The 20,879-nt window shown below is 45.1% G+C and overlaps 1 protein-coding gene across 2 annotated transcripts; it reads right to left on the bottom strand.

The window, feature by feature from the left end:
• Positions 1-631: 631 nt before the first annotated feature.
• LOC119386199 (chitinase-3-like protein 1) lies at positions 632-19,777 on the bottom strand. 2 transcript variants are annotated; one of them, XM_037653537.2, is made up of 9 exons: positions 19,714-19,777; positions 16,932-16,955; positions 16,176-16,337; positions 13,790-14,007; positions 11,345-11,439; positions 9,541-9,652; positions 7,936-8,097; positions 3,609-3,722; positions 632-803 (listed from the first exon to the last, which is right to left on the bottom strand). In XM_037653537.2, exons 1-9 carry the CDS (start codon positions 19,754-19,756, stop codon positions 639-641), a joined length of 1,095 nt encoding a protein of 364 aa, XP_037509465.1. In that variant the 5' UTR covers positions 19,757-19,777; the 3' UTR covers positions 632-638. The 2 variants fall into 2 exon arrangements, with proteins under 2 accessions (XP_037509465.1, XP_037509473.1); XM_037653545.2 differs by lacking the exon at positions 16,176-16,337.
• Between the last annotated feature and the right edge of the window lie 1,102 nt (positions 19,778-20,879).

Raw genomic sequence — 20,879 nt, 5'->3', positions numbered from 1 at the left:
CATTTTTATTTTATTAGTATGTTCATGAGCTACACAGATGTGACTGGGCTAAAGCATCTTTTTATTTTCGTGAAGCACCCTATACGGTCCCCATGTGTTGAAACATAACCGCGTAACGGAAGACCTACATTTCATAACCAGCGTCCAGATTTCAGTCATTCTAGCGACCATCATCGAGATGTTCTCGAATCGTGATGCCGAATCCCTGCCAGAAATTACCTATATGTGAGATATATGGCAATGACCTTCGTTCAAATGGCAACGTCAGCTGACATTATGTTCCATTACTCGCCCCCCCCCCCGCGCCCTCTACCTTCATCTCTGCTCAATTTTCTTCATTGTCCCGGACCCTTATAAAATGTTGTGACTGAGGCCCGCTAGCTGAGATTAGTTCGGGAACCCTGTCCTAGGCGAATGCATGAGGGAGCGTGATTGTTTTGGCGCAGCTGTTCGTTCAGAAGGATAGGGGCACCGAGGGAAGGACCTCAACCATACACTTTCTACCTGCTGTCAACAACTAACGCAAAATGCACAAACCAATCCACACTTCACTCCAGGATAATCCCGCCGAATTTAGGGCCGTATTCTTTTTATTACCGAAGCAAACGTGCGATCGTATTGGCCCTTAGCGGTTTCCTCTACGATTCAGCAGCCGGCGCCTGTCGGTGGTAGTGGCGCATGGCGTGCTTGACGCTCTGCACAAGAGGGAAGTGCCTCTCGGAGCAGATGCCGCGGACGTCGTCCTTGTCCACCTGTACCAGCATCACGCAGAAGTCCGGGTACTTGCGCAAGGCTAGTTGCACCTGCGATAAGCGCGCGCTATCAGCACGACGTCTCGAGCAGAGAGTGACGGCGTGCACTATGCACAAATGTTTCTCGGAGTGGATCAAGGCTTCAAACTCTTTCTATGGGTAGTTGAAGGAAGGGTCCTTTCTTAGTTTGGCACAACCTTAATGAAAACCAGCAGACAATGAAGCCAAGGAAGGCATACGGGACGTTAGTTATACTGTTTTAAATGTACTTCTTAATGGCGATAGATAGATGTGAAGAAAGCAAAGTGGACGAATAGACAACTTGCCGCCGACAGGGATCGAACCTGCGACCTTCGGATTTAGCGCCCGACGCTCTTGCCAGCTACTCTTACGTGCTCTTACAAACTATGAGAAGTTGTAACATAAGCTTTAGTGTTTGTAATGTTGGTTACACATTCATTCAGACTACCGTGCCATCAGTGATGCATTTCACCATCGGTGCGATGACGTTGTCGTTTCTTTATAGTATACGAATATGGTTCGGAGTGGGGAGGGGGGCTGCGATGTCTGGAAGTGGTGTGAGGGGAGGGCATAACGCGATTCAGCTTTGTAAGGCGCACTACCGAGAGAATTGGACTTCGCATGTCTCGACAAACCGCAATACCCAAGTGGTTCAATAAGGATTTACAGTCATTGCCAGAGGCGTACGCAGAGTTCTCTAATAGAGGATGGGAAGGGGGGGGGAGGGAGGGGTCTGACCTCAGCTCGCACCACCACCCCCCACCCGTTAGTTCAGTCCGAAGGAAAACAAGCCTCGCGGTGGACGCCAAAATGAAAATGAAGCGATGAAGTGCTTCTCAGAGATGTCTCACTTTCGTACCCTGCATTCCTGGGATAATGGTAAGAAATAAACAGTTCCTGGTATGCAACATCAGGGGTCCAGAGCGCCATTATCGTCAATAGCCTGCGTGGCTATAACCCGCACTTCAAACGATGAAGAGACAAGTACGCCTGAGTAAATAAGAGGGGCACTTGGTGCCTCCTTTTGTTTAAAAGGGGAGGAGGGGGGGCGTGCTTTTCCTACCTGTGCGCACGCCTACGTATGTACAGACAGCGCCAAAACTTCAGCTGAGTCTGAGTCCGAGTGAGCCTTAAGTGGAGAACACATTTCTCAAGTGAGTGAGTGAGCTTCAATTTTTCTGCCGACCTATGCATCACATGAAAATGTCAGTGCGTCACTCGTTTTGACGCCGCCGACGGCCCCTTTTCGAGTTTGACCGGTCATCTAAGGCTTTCGCCTATAAATAAAAGCGACGTCATATTGCGAGTACGTTTTGCATCCGCGTGTACCCCTGTGTAAAAGGGAGAGAAAAAAGCCCGCTCAATGATTTTTTATGAGCTGTGATATAATCCGTTGTACCTCGTGTCATGGCCATAGCTGCTTCTAGCTAGAAGAATTTTTCTTTTCACCATTCATTGACGTAAACTTTTAACTTTAGAGCCCACGCATTCATGCGGAATGGCATTTATTTCTTATACAAAGCCACCGCTCAATGGGATAGCTGCGTTGGCAGGAAGTGTACGGTGAGGCCTTACAGCTTGGCACGTTTCACATAACTTTTATGTCTACGGTACAGACGGGAGCCAAAAGATGAATAGACGCAGTGAAATCAAACATATGCGAAAAGTAAGGTGCTTTGGAAGCTGTGTCCGACGTTTCGACAGGTTTTCAAAGGCAGTGTTTTCCTCCTCGGTGACCAGACAGCAGCCACCGAGATCGAGACTGAGCGACATCACTCAGAAACTAACGCGCAAGAGCGACAACGTGGCCATGCAGAAAGACTAATTCATCTGTCGAAACTTTGGACAGTCTACCTAATGCAGCTTACAGCTGTTCATACAATCTTCATTAAAACGACATTATGAATATTAAGATAAAAGCCTTCAATGCCTCATCGAACGCGAAAATTGACCGGCGTCCCGCGTCGGCGTATCCCGTCGGCAGCGTCAACACGAGTGATGCAGAGTCATCACGTGATGACGTCACAATATGACGTCATGATGACATCATAGATCACCATGATTTGTGACGTCACATGATGACGAAATCACTAGACATAATTGCTCGATCAAATCTAGGCAGATCCCCGGAGGCAGTGCAAATAAGCAAGATGAGGTGCAAAATGCTCACAATGTCTCCAACCCTGGAGGCATTGCCAAAATACGTTAGTTGCAGAAAGCTTTCGGAGTGGGCCGCAGAAGGTTCAGTACACCGACTTAAGAGAAAATGAAGAGAAAGACTGCTTTCTCGTTCGGGTCGACTAAGGCGGATGCATAAAAGATTCTGTGAGCTTTTCTTTCCCGAGTTCTACAGACTATCCTCTTCTTTTGCCTCTCCCTGCGTATTCAGATTGACGTTTGTATTTTGTTTTAATTTATTGATTTTACCCTTTATTTAATCAAATGATCTAGTCAATGGTCTAGTCAATGAGATCAAACGGCCATTATTTATAGTACTTGGTTGATCTGTCATTATTATGACATAAAGGAAAATGCATTAAAGTATGGATGTCGGTGGGGACCCAGATCCATACTTTTGAACTTTACTGCACGTTCGTTTCCCACTGGTTTTGGCTATGTTTATTCATTTCTGTTTCTTTGAAGTTTACTTCACTTCAATGAAAAACTAAAATAATGCCCCGTATACTCTCCTTGGCGTAATTATCTGTCATCTTCATTAGGTTTTTCATAAAGAAGAAACGGGCCTATTGATCTATTCCTTTGTTTCGCTTCCCGTTTCATTGCTCAACTTGTGTTAATTTGTAGTGTTGAGAAGAAATGAATACATCGAGTAACCTTTGCGGCGATGGTCTTCTCGGTGTCGTAGCCAACCCATGTCTTCCCGCTGCGTGCGTAAAAGCCGATGGCCGGCTCGATGTACTTCACCTCGCTCCACTCCCGCTTGCATATCTGACGGAACATGAAATTACAACAGAATTTCCCATCATTGCGCTGCAGATTGTATCCCCAAAGGACTTGACAAGGACTTTCAATCAAGGTTGTGAGAAAAATCTTTGGCTAATTTGCTTGTTATTGTACGAGTAAGTTTATTGCTGTTATATTCAAGCTTTTTCTTGACTTCTTAATTTGTAACTTTCGATAGGTCGTCCTTTTACATCCTAGAGCCCAATCACTTTTTGCATAATCCTAACATGTTATTTTGCACTACAAAAATATGATATACTTGATTGATTCTCATTCCGAAAATCCATCGCCGGCACGGAGAACTGTGCATATCTGGAAAATCCTCGCTCCGCGATTATTTGATGTCAAACCTGCGTTTCGTCACGCGCAGCTCACGGGGCCAGTCATTATGCTGATGAAAGCTAGAAAAAACATACAATGCTGATGCCACCAGCAAACAGCGTTCCAAAAAAGCCCGCCGTCTACCATAAAACTCTCCACGCTTACGCATCCCCAGACAACTACCACAGGAGATAATCCGCCTGTAAGTTACGCTGGTTACCCAACTTCACTGAGTGGACTTGTCTGGAGCTTTTCCTTCCTACACGCTAGTAACATTTTAGATCCGGGCTGCTATTCATTAGATTGTCAAGTTCAGCCATGTGAGATTCCGCCACTGGTCAACACTGATTGTCCCAGATGGCTCTTACGGCCTCTCCGATTGGCTGAGGATGCCGTCATCGCGAAACCCGAGAATGATACGGAATTTGACAACGTCCAGCACTACCGGTCCAGAGCGCAGGCGCAGCCCGGGAGCACAAATGAAGTCCAGTAGAGCTTCGTAATACCATTACACCAACAGCTTCCGTTGTTGGCCTGGCGCCTCCGATGGCGGCAACGGCATCGTTCTTAGGAGCCGTAAGGGACGAAAATTACCATACTCGGGTACAGCTCATCTTTTCAGTGAAGCGAAGGCTACGGAGGCGCGGCTTCCACACATTCAGGTTACTCAGCAAGTAGTTCGGCAGCTTGCGGCTTATTTCGGTTTTTCTCGCTCGCACCGTTAACACGTTTAGAAAAAACGTACACTTGAAAAGTGCTAACGGAGAGATACATACTTCCATTGTTGAGTGTACATTTAAGTGCAACACTACGAGCATATTTTTTCTTGGAGAACTAAACGGAGCGCCCGCACCCTGACCCAAACACGCCATGGACGCCACGTTTACTTTGGAAAACTGGCTTGCTGAAAGCCTGGCGCTGTCTACGAAATGGAAAGGAACAAAAGGCATTCTTTTAAATCAATCAATGAATCAACCAAAATGTTTTATTTTCACCATTACATACGTAAGTGTAATGGTAAGTGGGTTAACTGGATAAAAAGCCGAAAGTTCTTGGGTTTGACAAAGCTCCGGTCCCCCAGGCACAGTGGTGAATTTGGTCTCAGTACAATCGTAAAAAAGCATCTTAGATAGTATAGTGTGCTTCACTGATACATTGCATTTCAACTGCATATGATATACTATGCGAACGAAAGTGATATATAAATTAAAAAACAAATATGTAGCATCAGCGAAATGCGATCGAGAAAAGTTTTTTTATATATATAACGTAGCAAGAAAAGTGCAATAAGAGCAATATATACTATCAAAAATCGTTTTTTTATCACATATTGTTAATAAGCTGCCACAAGAGGAAGTCCAGCATTTTAGTTTTCGTCCAGTGGTAACACATCAATATTTTGTTTGTTAAAGCGGCTAAGAATGGAAGGCAGTGTATGACAAAGGCGTTGTTGTCCATAATTAGTGCGCGAAGAAGGGATCTGCCATGGCGCCTGACGGTGATATGAATGTATACTTTTTTATTTTCATGTAGATCTGCGAGGGTTACAAATTAATCTAGTCTTCCTAGCATAGCATGTTTGTAGCTCTGTAGTGTTTTCAGTTTGCGTATGTCACCAGCTTTTATTATTCCGATTTGCCGGAAGCGTTATTTCGTACGTACGGAGGAAGAAACACTTGTTATTGCTCTAATTGTTTTTTTTTCTTTAAAGTATTTCCAGCACCTGAATATTTTGAGCACTAGTGTTGTCCGATATGAGTTAGCAGTAACTGAGGTGTGAATGGAAAGTAAACAGTAACTGCAATTTACCTGTGACTTCCATCAGGTAGCTGCTTGAATCACATAATCAATAAAGCATCACTTGTTTAGCCAAGGCCAATAAGAAAGTTGACAATAAACTTAGGTACTATTTTCTGACGCGTTAGCAGGCTTTGCGCTTCGGGTCTGTAGCTTCCACAGTACTGCAAAGAAAAGTTGTCCCCATGTATAGGAAGAGACATTGCCAATAAAATCGGTGAGTAAAAATGTCGGCCGAACGCTTGATCACGTCGCGCGATGTTTTCGTGCCTTGCAGCACCCCGCTCAGCAAACCTCCCAGCATTGTATCACTCCACCAAATCACCTGCCTTTTTCCGTTTTCCAAATTATCCTACACATCGCCTGAAAAAAAATATCGCTGTACCAGCCAACCGCCACTCCAGTCGCACAAACCCCGACAAGTCGACCCACCTCAAGGCTGTATTGTCGCACATGCTTTTTGATCCTTGATCGAGACATGAGAGAACAGCACTTGCTTTCCCTTGAACGCTGTGCTACAACCCAACACAACCCTGTCTAAATGCGTCACTAAAAAATAAATGGGACAAGGCAGCCCACACCTCATGTCAAACTCCTCGCCAAAGTTCATAGTGCTATTACAAATAAATAAATGCCCTTACAATAAACTAATAAGTAAGAAGGCAAGCTGTGGTGTCGCATTCGCATATTACAGCATAAATTATTTCGCTGCGAGGGAAACTTTGTCGCGCAAGCACAAATGCAGCACAAATCCGGGCATTGTTGCGTGATCGAAACAAGATCATCCGGGCAACCAGTCAAAAGTTTAAAAAAAAAGCCGTCTTTGTCCTTTAACCATTTGTAGAAAAACGTATTACATACGCTAGTCATTACAAAATTATTGCTTGTAGGTTGTTCTTAGATTCTGTTCCGACTAACACTGAAGCTGTCTTCTAGTAAGCTTAAGTTGTATGTCCAATTTACAATAGCAACATTCCAAACGCAGATACCGGGAACTACACACTTGCTCGTTCAAACGCCCGCGCCACGCCTGGGTTCTTTCAAACGGCGCGCAGCCGGAATTAAGCGCGAGACAGACGGTACGATTTTCCATGCGATGTGACGGCCGACGCGGCGGTGGGGGAGAGGAAATGGTGGCTGTCCGATGCTATGAAAGGTCACCATTCCGGTTTCCCCACCGCCGTGTCGGACGTCGAAGCGCATGGAAAATCGTACCGTCTGTCTCGGCCTTTAATCGTGCAGGCAACAGTTTCGTGGCGAGGATTGCCGCCTCATCCAAGAGACAGCGCTACGCAGCGTGTGGCGCACGATGCAGCGTGGATTCTACTGGAGTTCCGCTAGCCATTCAAGTAGCCGTTTCATCCTTACATCTGCTCTCAATTACGGGAGAGCCAGCGATTTTTATAAAAGGTGGCTGAACATACTCTCCAGGCATGCTTTCTGCTGCTCCTGTCGATAGGGTGGGCTGAAATTGAAAGGGCCATGACAACCAACTTTGAATCATAATTTGGGTGAAGTGGGTTAATGCTTGTGCGTTCACAAGCAAACTGGCGAAGTCTTAGCGCATTTTGTCCAGCAGGTAATTAATAACTCAATATTTTTAAAAACACGCCAGGGACCTGAGATTCGGGCAACACTGACGCGCTCGCGAACTGTGGCGTAACAAGCTCCCTGTTTTAGGGGCGTTTGCACTTCGGTGAATGTTTTCGTTCCGTGGTCATGTCATCTGCGCGTGCAATCGAGCTATTTCAGCTTTCTTCAGTTGGAATTGAAATTGAACGATTTGCAGCATATGAAACTTAGGTAGAAGACGACGGCTGCGCTCAATGCCCCATATGACGTCACACACGCAATGGCAAACGGCGGCCGCCGGCGGTGGGCGGGGTTTGTAGCCGACGACTTCTAAGGCTCATTTTGCACTGAAATATTACTTTACATGCCCATTTTTTATATGTGTGCAGGATCAATGGACCCTTAACTTCTATTTTTTTTTTGCTGAAGACCTCAAATCGTTGGGTGACCGTGTCATGCCCCCTTGAACCATCCTATTCGGTCACCTGTAGTGTATAACACCACGTACCTCGGAGTAGGAAACGTCCTTGACGTGCTTCGCCGGAGCTCCGAGTCCGTGCTCAGAAGAGTCGCGCAGCTGGAACTGGTTGCCTCCCAGCACGAGCGTGAAGCACACCTGAGACTTCGGTGATCGCGCAGCAAGCTTGGCCAGATGGTTCACTTCTCGGCTCTGGATGAGATAGGAACGCATAAGGGAACGTGCGACGTTTGTCTTAGCTGTTGCCGAAAGAAAGTTGTTCCTTTAACCCGTATTGAATGGAGAAATCAGTTGTTAAAGATTCAAACAGCGCAAAGGAGACGCAACAGAAGCGAAGGAACGCAGGAAGAGCGCTGACTAACAACTGAAGGTTTTATTGCTTCAACGCAATATAAAGGTAAACTGGCGGGAAAACACGGCGCGGGAACCTTAATGCATTCATCACGATACAGTAGGCAGAAGCTGTCAGTCGAAAAGATTATAATTGTGGGAGTTCATTAGGCACATGCACGTAATATTTCCAATTGACAGCTTCTACCCATCGTGTCGTGACGAAGGCTAGAAGTATCACGTGCCGCGTTTTCCCGCCAATTTGCCTTTCGATTAACTTGAAGCAATAAAACATTCAGTTGTTAGTCAGCGGTCTTCTTATGTTCCTTCGCTTGTGTTGCGTCTGCTTCGCGCTGTTTTATCTTTTGCAATTTGTGTGACCAACTAGCACAACAAACCACACTTCGACAAATCAGTGTTAAAAGCCACACTCGAATCAACGGTTAAAGTAGACGCAATGGAGAACTGCTAACGGGACGTGTCAAAAGTGTAAACTCGAGAGTTGTAACCACGGGGGTCGGCAGGATTTTGTCTAAGGGGGTGCAAACGGGGGAAGGGGAGTGGGGCGCTATTGTGCTCTGGGTTTGAGACAGGTTCTGGAGTGGTTTTGCTTGGGGTGGGGCGAAGCAACTACCCCTTTTGCACCTCAACACCCCCCCCCCCCCTCCTGCCAACTACCATGGCTGGAACTTCTTTGAAATAATCAAATACACGTCCTACGGTTAGGGTAAAAAAACATTACAGCATATCCACGGGTGAATGATGAAGAGCTTGGGCGAAGCTCCTGAAGCAATCATGATCTCGGGATCGGCTTCTCGTTGAGCCCGTTTCGCAGCGGCGTCCTTGGCGCGCACCGTCCCGGGATGCGCCTGGCTGCAGCCAAGTGAGCGCCCGCCGCTGCGCATCGCTCAAGCTCCACCAACGATCCGACACGTAAGGCGACGATCCAGGAGAATGAGAGAGGCGCTCGCTCCCCGCGCATCCCCGCGTAGCCCGCGCAGCAGCCAATCGGAGAGCAGTGGCGCTTCTAGCGCCATCTAGTGTCGACTCACACAAGCGTCATATTGCACACAATTCTATTGGACCAACGCCATCTAGGAGATGAGACGAGAAATGGTGATGACGACACAGATTGTGTACAGCGTCATCTAGAATATCGTCCCTGAACTGCAGTTTGTATGTACTTCTATGAGACAGCGCCATCTGCCGTTTACGCCGGACAGAGATACTGCCGTTTACGCTGGACAACGGAGACGTGACAAGGTTAGACTAAGAGGAGCTACGCCCCTAAAAAAGCGACCTCACCAAGAAGAGGCCGGAAGTGCTGTTCTCGTACTTCGTGTACGGGTTCGACAACGTGGTGCGCTCGTCCGTGTGCCGAATGTGGCTCGTCGAGAAGCTGGCGAAGTCCACCAGCCTACGTCATCAATAATAAATGTCACTTCACTGTCAAATACACTTGCCCCCAAAAGGCTAAACTTAACGTGCCCCCGTACTGTTGTCGCACGACGATGCAAAAGAAGGTAGTACAGATTTCTAGGAAGTGGAGTTTAGCACTTGAAGAAAAACTGGTCCGGGAATTTACGTTGCAAGCGAGGCCTTTCCGCGCATCATTTCCCTGAGCGGACGCACTCTATGGAGTATTCATTGCCTTATTTAAAAGGGTCCTGAACCACTTTCCCAAACAATCATGGAATATCGAATAACCTCAGCAGCGAGGCTTATTGCCTAGCGAATCCATTGCCGAAAAATGTTTCTCGAATCTGTCAAGAACGAACACAATTACAGGGATTTGCCGGATCTTTTAAGCGCCTTCTCTCTTCTTTGGTCCTGACTAGCGCGCTGGAAGCTACACAGCAAGCGATGACGCAGCAGTGCGCGTCACGACTTTTAGCGCACGTCTTGAAAGGCGATCACTCTTTGTCATTGTGCTTCCTTTGTACGCAGAGTTGCTGCTGCTACGCAATCTTAGCACACTATAGTACGCGGCACCGGCGCGGCACGACACCCCATGGCAAAAGTGTACCTGCCCAAATGCCGCTCCTGATTTATGTCAGCTCTCAGCCAATAGCAGCAATCGGCTCTTTGACGACATACAGCTGGCGCCCCGCCCACCGAAGTGAATGTGGACGAGGCCTCTATATATAGAGAGGGTCCTTGATAAAGTGGCAACTTCACGTCACGCTTGTAAACTTTAAGTGCCGCGCACGACTACAAATATCGCTGAACTATTCGCAGCGGTGTTTGCTGGTCATAGAATATGTTGTTTCATCAAGCCCGAGGGGTGGTTCAGGATGCCCTTAAGTAAAGTCACTCGTTTCTGAGAACCTAAAATCACTGTAAATTCAAATTTACATTAATTCAGGAGAACTACTTTCTGTGAAACAAACCCTACTTTTCCGTCACTAAATTCCAGCATGAGAGACTCTAACATTAGTCACGCATATTTCCAACACACAAAGCACACTATGTGTATGTTGTGATGCGGTCATTTTTTGTACAGTTACACTCAATAGTTGTGGCTAATATTTTCAAGCAGTTGTTTCCCATTTACGAGCTATTCCTCACACCGAACATGAATTCGGGAATATGATTACGCAATTGTGTCAAATAATCAACTTAAAGCTTATTTCCGGCCAGACATATCCGATGAATTTTTCTTCGCGTCATTCTGAAATAACACTTTTTTTAATTCGATCTCCGAACTACGCCATTCGGACGCACCTACACTCTAAAAAATGTATGTGTGACTCCTTTCGGTCAGTGCTTACTTGCAACGTATATGAATCTCTTTAAAGAGTCACATTAACTTTCTTTTGGGATCCACGACTCTCCGAGGAGAGTATACTGATTCCCCAAAGAGAGTTCACGACTCTCTTCAAAGAGAGTCATACACTCGGCCAGTCAGGATTCACAAAAAAGGATCAAGTGACTGCTCTTTTTTTCCTTAAAATGTAATAAACAACGAAGAGGTGGGCACATACGACAAATTACACCTGTGCTACCCTTTCTCCGAATATTTCTTTGTCTAAAAATGCCCATGTCGAAATTGAAAAGCGTTCTATTCTAGACGAGCTAATTGCGTTAATGGACTTCATCAGAAACATACTTGAGGAGGTTGAGCAGCTCGTCCTCGACGATCTTCTGGGTGCGGTCGATGCCAACGGTGAGCAGGTACTGGCGCTTGAACGACTTGCGCAGGGCCTACAAAAGAAAAAAAAATACGAGTGGTAAATCGCGGCTCTCAGGACAAGCGGCATGCGCTGGTGTGGTCAGCCTACCCACGTGACAAATATTTTAGTTATATTAACATGTTCCTCAATCGCCTTCAGAATAAATTCACGAATTATTAAGCACAATTTTTGCACTGAATGTGCAGTAAAATGTAATATGTAGAACAGCGCAGCATGGAACTTGTTTAGCCATAATGCAGCCGTTGGCATTGCACAAAATGCAAGTTATAATAATGTCAAGTTACCATATTATCAAATTGCGAGCCACGAAAATTAACCATGTGCAGAAAATGCTGGAGGCGGCATTAGTAGTCCATTGCGTATGCTGCATCATACTGCGACGAGATAGATAGATAATAGATAGATAGATAGATAGATGATAGATAGATAGATAGATAGATAGATAGATAGATAGATAGATAGATAGATAGATAGATAGATAGATAGATAGATAGAATAGATAGATAGAAGATAGATAGATAGATAGATAGATAGATAGATAGATAGATAGATAGATAGATAGATAGATAGATAGATAGATAGATAGATAGATAGATAGATAGATAGATAGATAGATAGATAGTAGATAGTATATTCGAAGGTCGCAGGTTCGGTCCCTGCCGACGGCAAGTTATCCTTTCGTCTATTACTTTCTTGACATTTATATTCTAAATACTACAGATAACACCACCTATACTTCCTCGGCGTTATGTCTGTTACTTCTCATTATATTGTGTCTAACAAAGAACACCAGCCCCTTTAAGGGTCGATCTTCTTCCTTCATTTATATATATGTAACCCATACAGCATCCTACTGAAGGCTAGAAGCACGAACAATGTCTTCGCCCCATGGGAAACAAGGACCGGTGATTAATTAGCCACCATTAACGTGCTTACAGTGTTGTGCTGGTAACCAGAAGTCTCGGGTTCGACGCCAGCCGCCAGTGGTCGCACTTCTATGGAGGGGAAATGCTAGAGGGCCGTGTACCTAATTTTAGATGCGCTTTCAAGAACACCAGGTGGTCGAATTTTCCGGAGCCCTGCAATACGCGTGCCTTACTACATGTCGTGGTTTCGAGGACGTAAAACCGCAGCTGTTATTGCAATCAAATATTGGTGGTTAGCTAATATAATGGTACGGAGACGATGAAGCTCATATAAGAAAAATTCAGGACCCTTTCCCGGTCGGGAAAATGGGGTCAATTGAAACTTGGCGTCTGGGTTGTATGGCGTTCTAACTTTTTAGGGCGAAGCTCCTTATAGCGGCACCCTTCGTCCTTCGCAGCGTAGTATGTAAACCAGTCTTACGCTTTGACCTGCAGGTGGTGCCGGTGGGAGATTTCTCCTGTGCGGTTGTTGAACAATAAAAATTCGCAGCGTTAGCTAAAAGCCAACTTCTTTGCTCTCCGTCCCATAGCAGCCATGTACTTTACCTCCAAGGTAGTGCTGGTGAGATTTCTCCTGTGCGTGATTAAACAATAAAAATTTTGTTCAAAACGCGTTGATTGATGAAATAAACCAACGACAGACGCCAGATGTTTTGTAAAGCAAACGGAAGAACGCCAGAGTTTCTAAAGCAAAACGAAAAGACGCCAGCTGCTTAACGAAAGACGCCAGATGTTTTCTAAGCAATGGTTTCTAAACAATGAAAATTCACACGGTACATGTAAAATTAAAGTGCGCTGCAAGTCATCATAACTCATCCAAACTTTAGTATAAACGCGCCCGATCTCACGTCGGTGATGATGTACTGGGCAGAATTCACGGAAGATTCACGGTTTACCGATGAACCTCCGCAGCTTCGCCCACTCATCATCATTCACTCCGTGGATATGCTGTGATTTTTTCTTCCTTTCTTTCTCTCTTTCTTTCTGTCTTTCTTTCCTTCCTTCGTTCGCTTTCTTTCTCCTTCGGAAGCGAAACGGCTCAGATTAGTCACGGGCGTGATGTGAGGACGCGCCTGCGCAGTTGGCATCACGCATAATCAATATTGAGTTCATGCGTTCATATTCAGGCAACAATGAAATGTGGCAACGTAAACTGACAGTGAACTCGATCAGATTGCCGTATCAGAAACGGCTGATCGCCGACAAGCGCACGACTGAAGGCGCGTCAATTATTGGAAAACGACGCATACAAGCACGCATGCGACCGGCTGCACCTTGAGGGCACATTTGCGTCCATTCGACGGCGCCGGGTAGTTCGCGTACAACGCCGCCGCCACCGAAGCCGAAATCTCTAACTCATAAGAGGCCTTGGTTGAAAAAATCTTTGCTTATATATTTTACCGAAGCGGAAACGCAGCGATCCATGTAGCCTACCGTAACGATTTCGCTGACGTTGCGGATGTTCCTGGGCAGGATGTCCAAACCGTCCAGGTGGAGCCCGTCGACGCCGCTGCGGTCGAGCCACACGCGGGCGTCCGAGGCGAGACGCCTGGGAGACCAGCCCGTCCGCAGCATCGCGTCCAGATCGACCGAGAGAAGCAGTCGCACGTCGGCAGCCAGGTCGCGCAAGTGCAGGAACTTCTTGAACGCCGCTGTATCAATAAGAATCAGTCAGTTGGGCATAACTGTTTTATTAAGCATTGTTATTTTTCGTAGTAGTATTAGCAGCAGTAGTAGCAGTAGTAGTAGTAGCATAAGTAGTAGTAGTAGTAGTAGTAGTAGTAGTAGTAGAGTAGTATAGTAGAGTCAAGTAAGATACGTTGCTCCTCGAATTTAAAAAAGAAGCTTCTCGCTTTGCTGAACCGCTTTCAAAACCGCGTTCGCAAAACTACTAGAATTGTTCATGCTTACCTATTATTTTAAAGAGCTCCCTGACCTTGTTTCTTCGACACAAATAATGCTTACAAAGATTGCTAAAGCAACTCTAGCGCTAGTATCATTTATGCTACTATTCTGTGTATAGTTTGTTTTATACTGGGTACAAACTGCTTAAATTAACTCTAGTCTTTGTCCTCTTGTTCTGCCCTTATAATAATTAATTTTGCTATTGTTGGTTCGATTAGTTGTTTTTTTACTGTGTAAGTCTAGAGTAAGTAAGCTACATGATTGTCTTCCTGTCGGCTTTTTAACGCGAGAGCGTTAAACAACTCGTTTCGCCCAACTTCCAGTGTCCGGTGTCGGCGGCGTGTTTTGTGAACGAAAACTCGGCGTTGTCCATGAACGAAAATTCGAGGTAGATGCAAATAAAGAATTTTTTTTTAAGTTAGATTCGAATGGTACCAAGAATTCAAACCTGCAAGCCCTCGCTCAGTGGCGCGATGCGTTTAGCCGTTCGGCCACAACGCAGACACTCTGCAGCACACTTAACAGCGACCTATTTATGTACACTATTTACCGTTGGTGGTACGCACACCTCGGAGGTTCTTCAAGCGGCTTCACTATCACCAGCGAGATGGCGCAAAAGGAGCGTTTTCCGTTTTCCGTCGCGCCACGCACTTTGGCTTTCCTTCGGGCGTGGTTTAGCTGTCCACCGAGAAGCGATGCTAGGCTAGCGATTGGGAAGGCGATACGAACACGGTCCGATTACGCTCTCGCGTTCTACTCTTGAAAGCGAAGCTCAAGCGTCCTCGCATTTTGTTATGATCAGTAACGGACTTTTCAGAATACAGTGACGTTTGTCATCTCTCGTTTGCCGATGTGCCTGGCCTGGTCCTGCAAGCCACCGTTTGGGCTTAATCAGACTGTTATCCTACTGGTATTACGTAGAGTGCACATACATTTTATTATAGTAGTATGGTAGGTAGTAGTAGTAGTAGTAGTAGTAGTAGTAGTAGCAATAGTAGTAGTAGTAGTAGTAGTAGTAGTAGTAGTAGTAGTAGTAGTAGTAGTAGTAGTAGTAAGCACATAAAGCATCAGACGCGTTATACGAAGGTTGTAGGTTCGGCCCCTGCTGGCGGCAATTTGTGTTTTGTTCCACCTTAATATCTATACACTTATATCACAATTACTACACCACATTTAAAAGACTACAAGTAATGTCCTCTATATCTCCCTTCTCTTCATTGTCAGTTGGTTTTATTCGGTGGTGTCGTGTTGTAACTATTATTACAACCAAACATTACCTGATTATAATCAAACTGCAATCACGCGAACTGCCAATAATGCTTTGCAGCGGGATACCTCTGACCACGTACGTGCAAAAATATTTCTTTTAGATGGAACTGTGTAGAAATCCGATTTTCTGCAACTTTTCAATACAACATATGCCCTCTTACTGCAGTCACTTAAAGGTTCGTTATTCAATCTTAGTTAAATGGGCCGCAGCAAACGATATTATCATCTCAGTTTTTGCCCACCTGGATACATAACTTATCTGAAAAGTAGGTCGTCACGTACGTCCTGGTGCTGAATCTTAAGAACGCCATGAAACAATTTTATTCACCAGGTATGTATGTACGCATGTATGTGTGTATGTATGCATGTACGTATGTATGCATGTATGTATGCATGTATGTGTGTATGTATGCATGTATGTATGTATGTATGCATGTATGTATGTGTGTATGTGTGTGTGTATGTATGTATGTATGTATGTATGTATGTATGTATGTATGTATGTATGTATGTATGCATGCATGCATGCATGTATGTATGTATGTATGTATGTATGTATGTATGTATGTATGTATGTATGTATGTATGTATGTATGCGCGGCACCCTGACAGACCAAGGCACGAAGTGTAAGACCGAGTTGCGCACCCGGGTCGTAGCTGTAGAGCACGTCCTTGTTTTCGTGCGGCGAGTCGGGCCTCGGTCGGTTCGGCACGCTGGCATAGATGAAGTGAGTGCACACGCCGTAAGGGTAGACGCCCGTGCGGTAGCGCGCTGAGAACCGGCACAGCAGGTTGAGGTTCGCCGATGCTGAACGAGAGAACGACACCGCGACCATATACTCGTTGTTTTTCCAACATGTAGCGATAACATTCAGGGTTTATCGTTCTTCACGGCGAAGTCCAGACTAATATTAACCGTGCGCCGTTATCAAAGAGTCGTTCACAGCATGACAATTGGAAAACCTTTTTGTTCCAACCTTATCGGGAGAAGGTCGTTGGGGCTACTAATCGACATCGCCTCACCCTGCTCGGTTTTGTAGCCTAGCGACTTTTTGTCTTTTATGCTAAACTGTAGTCACCGCAGTTGTGACGGCCCTGGCGTGTATCATTATTAATTTGCGGTTCTGCCACATATTGGACAAGAGGAGTACTTTTTAAAAGTTAATTAACTATTACAGTTTGATTAACATTCGATATCGTCACTAAATGCGTGGTATGCAATGCTAATAGGGATCCTAGCTCCCCTATATCCCGTGTGAGAGAAATTGGCCGGGAAATGAAAAAAATTAAGAAATTTAGGAGCGCGCAATGAGCGCTGCTTCGAACCATGATAAAAATGATGTCAAAGGGAGACTAAAGACATCAAAGGGAGACTAAAGACAAGAGACTAAAGTCTACTTACCTGAGAACTTGCTCGGAGCGTTTTCTGTAAGGAAAAAAAAAAACACATGACGTCCAAAGTGAGAACACGTGACAACGATCACGCACACTGCGCTTACGAGCAGACAGCGGGCTGCCCGAAGACTTCAAAGCCTGCCGTTTTCCACCGACCACACTTCCTGCCTTCCACAGTAAATACTAAAGGCTACCAAATTTACACGTGCAAACATGCCCATAAATGTGGTAAGGGAAACGACCGTAACACGACTGTTAGTGCAGTGCACGTGTAATGCGAAGGTTGTGGTTTCGGTTCGGGCAACTCCCTCATCGCATTTTGTATTGAATGAAGGCAATATTGTGTTTTTTCAGACTGGGATGGTGCGTTGTTTTGTCTTCACTTTTTATCTTAATTTGTATAAACCTTTTACCTATATTTTATTTCTCGTTTTGAATTTCGATAAGCATTATTCATATTTTGTTTGTTTACTTGTTTAACTTCAATGTCACAAACTGGAATACGGACATGCGTGAAACTGGCCTGCGAATACGTTGCCTCCCAGATATTTCCGTTCAAAAGTGCAATCTAATGCTGACTCGCGTTACATACGTTAAAGAAGACCTAACTGAACATGTTCAGTCACGCGCGTACTTCGCGGCGGCGTTGCTAGAGGGCGCAGTGTTCTAAGAAAAATGAGAGAGAGGAGCGCAACTGCAGCGCCTGCCATACATCACATATTCGGATATACGAGCGCTCTACTCGTTAAAGATCCATTAAAAAAAATTCAGTACACTCAATAAACACAACCAGATCAGACGGGAAGGGTCGAAGCCTGACTTCCCACACTCTTAGAAGAAAAGGTCGGCGTGTTCACTAACTAAATACTAACCGTTTACTTGTCACAAAATTATCTAGCCGCTTAGTAACTGAAGGTAGTAAAATGCAGGTTAGTGGAACTTGCTACCTAGTTAGTGAGTGAATAGTACTAGCTCGAATGGCTAGTCCATTACTAAGTTGTTAGTAACCGCGCTAGCAACTTACTAACCGTATTAACTCTACTACATTTAGCCAATTAGAGGTTTACGCCTATTTCGTTTACATGTGCGTGTGCATTGCCATATTGAGATGATTCTATTACAAAAGTACTTAGAGGATTTTAAAAAAATGAAGTTGCATTGTCCTCCTACATTAACTAATGACCGCTAATTGCTTCATGTAATTACCATGGTAAGTACACATCACAGCAATATACATAGAGGCATGAATTGAGCACGAATGAGAACACACACGCAAGAGCACACACAGAATGGCAAGACTTTTACGTAGACGATATCTACTCTAGCAGCGGCTTAAAAACTATTTATGCTCCTACTTTGGGATAGCACACCGTGTACTGGTCAGCAACCATAGAATTTAGAAGAATAATTGATGTTTTCTACACATTATCGTGTGCCCTTATATTTGCTTATATGCGTGCCACCACGTAGCACGAAGCTTTAATTCCAAGGTAATCAATAAAATTAAAGTTTGTTTAAATTTTGCTAAAGACCTTCGCGATTACGGCACAGCATACTGCGCATCTACGAAAGATCTGGCGACGTGGGTGGCTAGTAGTTACTTAGTTATAAACACCAAGTAAACTTTCTGGTTAGTGAAGGCAGCAGTTTACGACCTTTACTAACTGCTGGCTAGTAAACAGATTTCGCGAAGGTAGTAAAATACGCTCGAAACTAGTAAATGCAAGCATTTACTAACCATTTACTAACTTTTTTTTCTAAGAGTGCACATACAGCTTTTCATCTACGCACACTCCGGGGATAGATGGCTGTCAGGGTTCTCCCCAGAAATTTTTGAGGGGTGGGCTACTCCAGAACAAAGGTAGGGGTGGGGGGGTGGGGGCGAGGTGTTAAGTTTCAGAAGTTCGAATGTTCAAAGTTCTCGCCTTCGACACATATTTACGTTTAATTTCTGATCGCGCATTTCTGGCAGCTGTGACGCACATCTGCCACTAAGCTGCACCGCACCACGTCGCGGTGGTGGTGATGCCAACTAGATCAAATGTCGAGTGTCCTGCTCCTCAGGGTGGCTCCACGCCAGGAGCGGCTCTTTTGTCCCAGGAAGCCATGGCCAACTGTTTCTCCCGTTCTGAAGTTCTGATAAATTCATCCCACGAGGGGGCTGGTAGGAACGAGTTGGGAAGGGGAAAGCACCCACATCGCCACAAGGTGTGATCTTTGGTAGCTAGTTCATCTATACAAATTTCACAGTGCAGATTGAACTCTCCTTTCGTGATGATCGCCAGTCTACGAGGACTGGGGAAAGAGTGCCCTTGCATGCGGCGTACGATTGTGGCCTGCGCTCTAGTGAGGTCGTCATCTGGCAAAGGGTAAAGCCAAAGTTGGTTCTCATACAGATGTGTGACACTGTTGTGAGAAATGGGTTCTCCCTATTTTTCCCGCATCACAACTGCCAGAGTCGACAGCACCGTGCCGCTCTACCAATTACGTCATACGTGACGTTTCCGCTCAGGTCACGTGACTGTCCCGCATGTGGGAAGACACGCGACTGGAAGTTCCGTTTTTGCGCTCTTTAGGATATGCAAACACACGCCGCAGTGACGTGTAACTACATTGATTCAGCGATAATTGCATGGGCGTTGACAATCACTCTTAAACAATCTCTGTAGACAATGCTTTCGACATTGCGACAGGCGCGACATTCTCAAATGTCGTAAGCTAGTTGCTTGCCTCAACTGCTGTTCCTAGACGCCCTCGCATAATACATAGCAGCGCGGTGATTCTCTTACGTTCGTTTGAGTTTTCTTCAAAGGCCTTCCTGATGACGTCCATGCTCTCCTCTGTGTTCTCTGCGTGGTTTTGAGAAATAATGACATTACAGTAGACCTCGGCTACCTCTGCGGCAGCTAGAGTCGGTTGCAACCTAATTATAAATACAAGCTCTGCCCCCTTAATTGCGATGCGCCTGTCACTCATCCGTACAACAGAGGCGTTCCAGATGGTTTTCGTTTTATTCGTAAGTAGTTTTTTGCTTCTAATGTAAATACTACACATAATAAAAACTCAAAGTTTACTATGCCAGAGTGAAATATTACGGTCGGGTGAGCAACGATGTCGAAATCTTTACTGAAATTTACCAGGAAGTTCGAGTTTTCAGCTAAAAACCCGCCACGTGAACATGTGTCGGCATGGAAAAATCACCTGCCCGACATACGGTGAAGGTGCTTGACGCCATCGAAATGAGGAAATGCCATTGGACGGAGCATCTATGCAAATTCTCTCTTGGTCGGACAGCTATACCATGTGGGCGGGACTTACATTTCCAGTTACGTTGCAACCGACTATAGATACGAGTATATTTACTCCTACAACAAAATGCCTGCATCACCTAGATTCCGAGATCCAATAAAATCAACATACGTTACTATAGTGTGTATCGCGACCAGGAAACTCTAAAGCGTGCAATCTACTTAAAATACTGTGGCGATAAGTTCATGAACGTCACATGCCGATTTATATCGTGTGTTATGTTAATGTCATGCATGTATATTGTCATTGCAGGTCATATGTTGGGAAAACTCACCTTTCAGAATTAAGGCAGACTACAAAGCTTACATGTTGAAACCACATCACCGCCAGATATTTTCGTGCGACCTTTGCGAAAACCACTATATACTGGTGGTTTTGATGTTAAATTGGCTTAATAATTCAAAATCTGGGCGCTATTTTTTGTTCTCGGGTTTATACACTAAGCAGTTTCACGCTTCGCAACATCTTTCCCATCGTAGAGTAGTAATTGTTACGTTGTGTAGGCAACGTCATCAAAGCAGTACCTCACATTTTAGGTGTACCACTGCGTTTCAGAGCCACTTATCTGTAGGCAGCTGTAAAGATTTAAAATAAACAGAATAAATAATACGCACTGAATTCAATATATTAGTAACGAGTATCCATA

Source organism: Rhipicephalus sanguineus, chromosome 1 (assembly GCF_013339695.2).
Source record: "Rhipicephalus sanguineus isolate Rsan-2018 chromosome 1, BIME_Rsan_1.4, whole genome shotgun sequence".
NCBI classification, from domain to species: Eukaryota; Metazoa; Arthropoda; class Arachnida; order Ixodida; family Ixodidae; genus Rhipicephalus; species Rhipicephalus sanguineus.
This window is presented reverse-complemented; position numbering and strand designations above follow the sequence as displayed.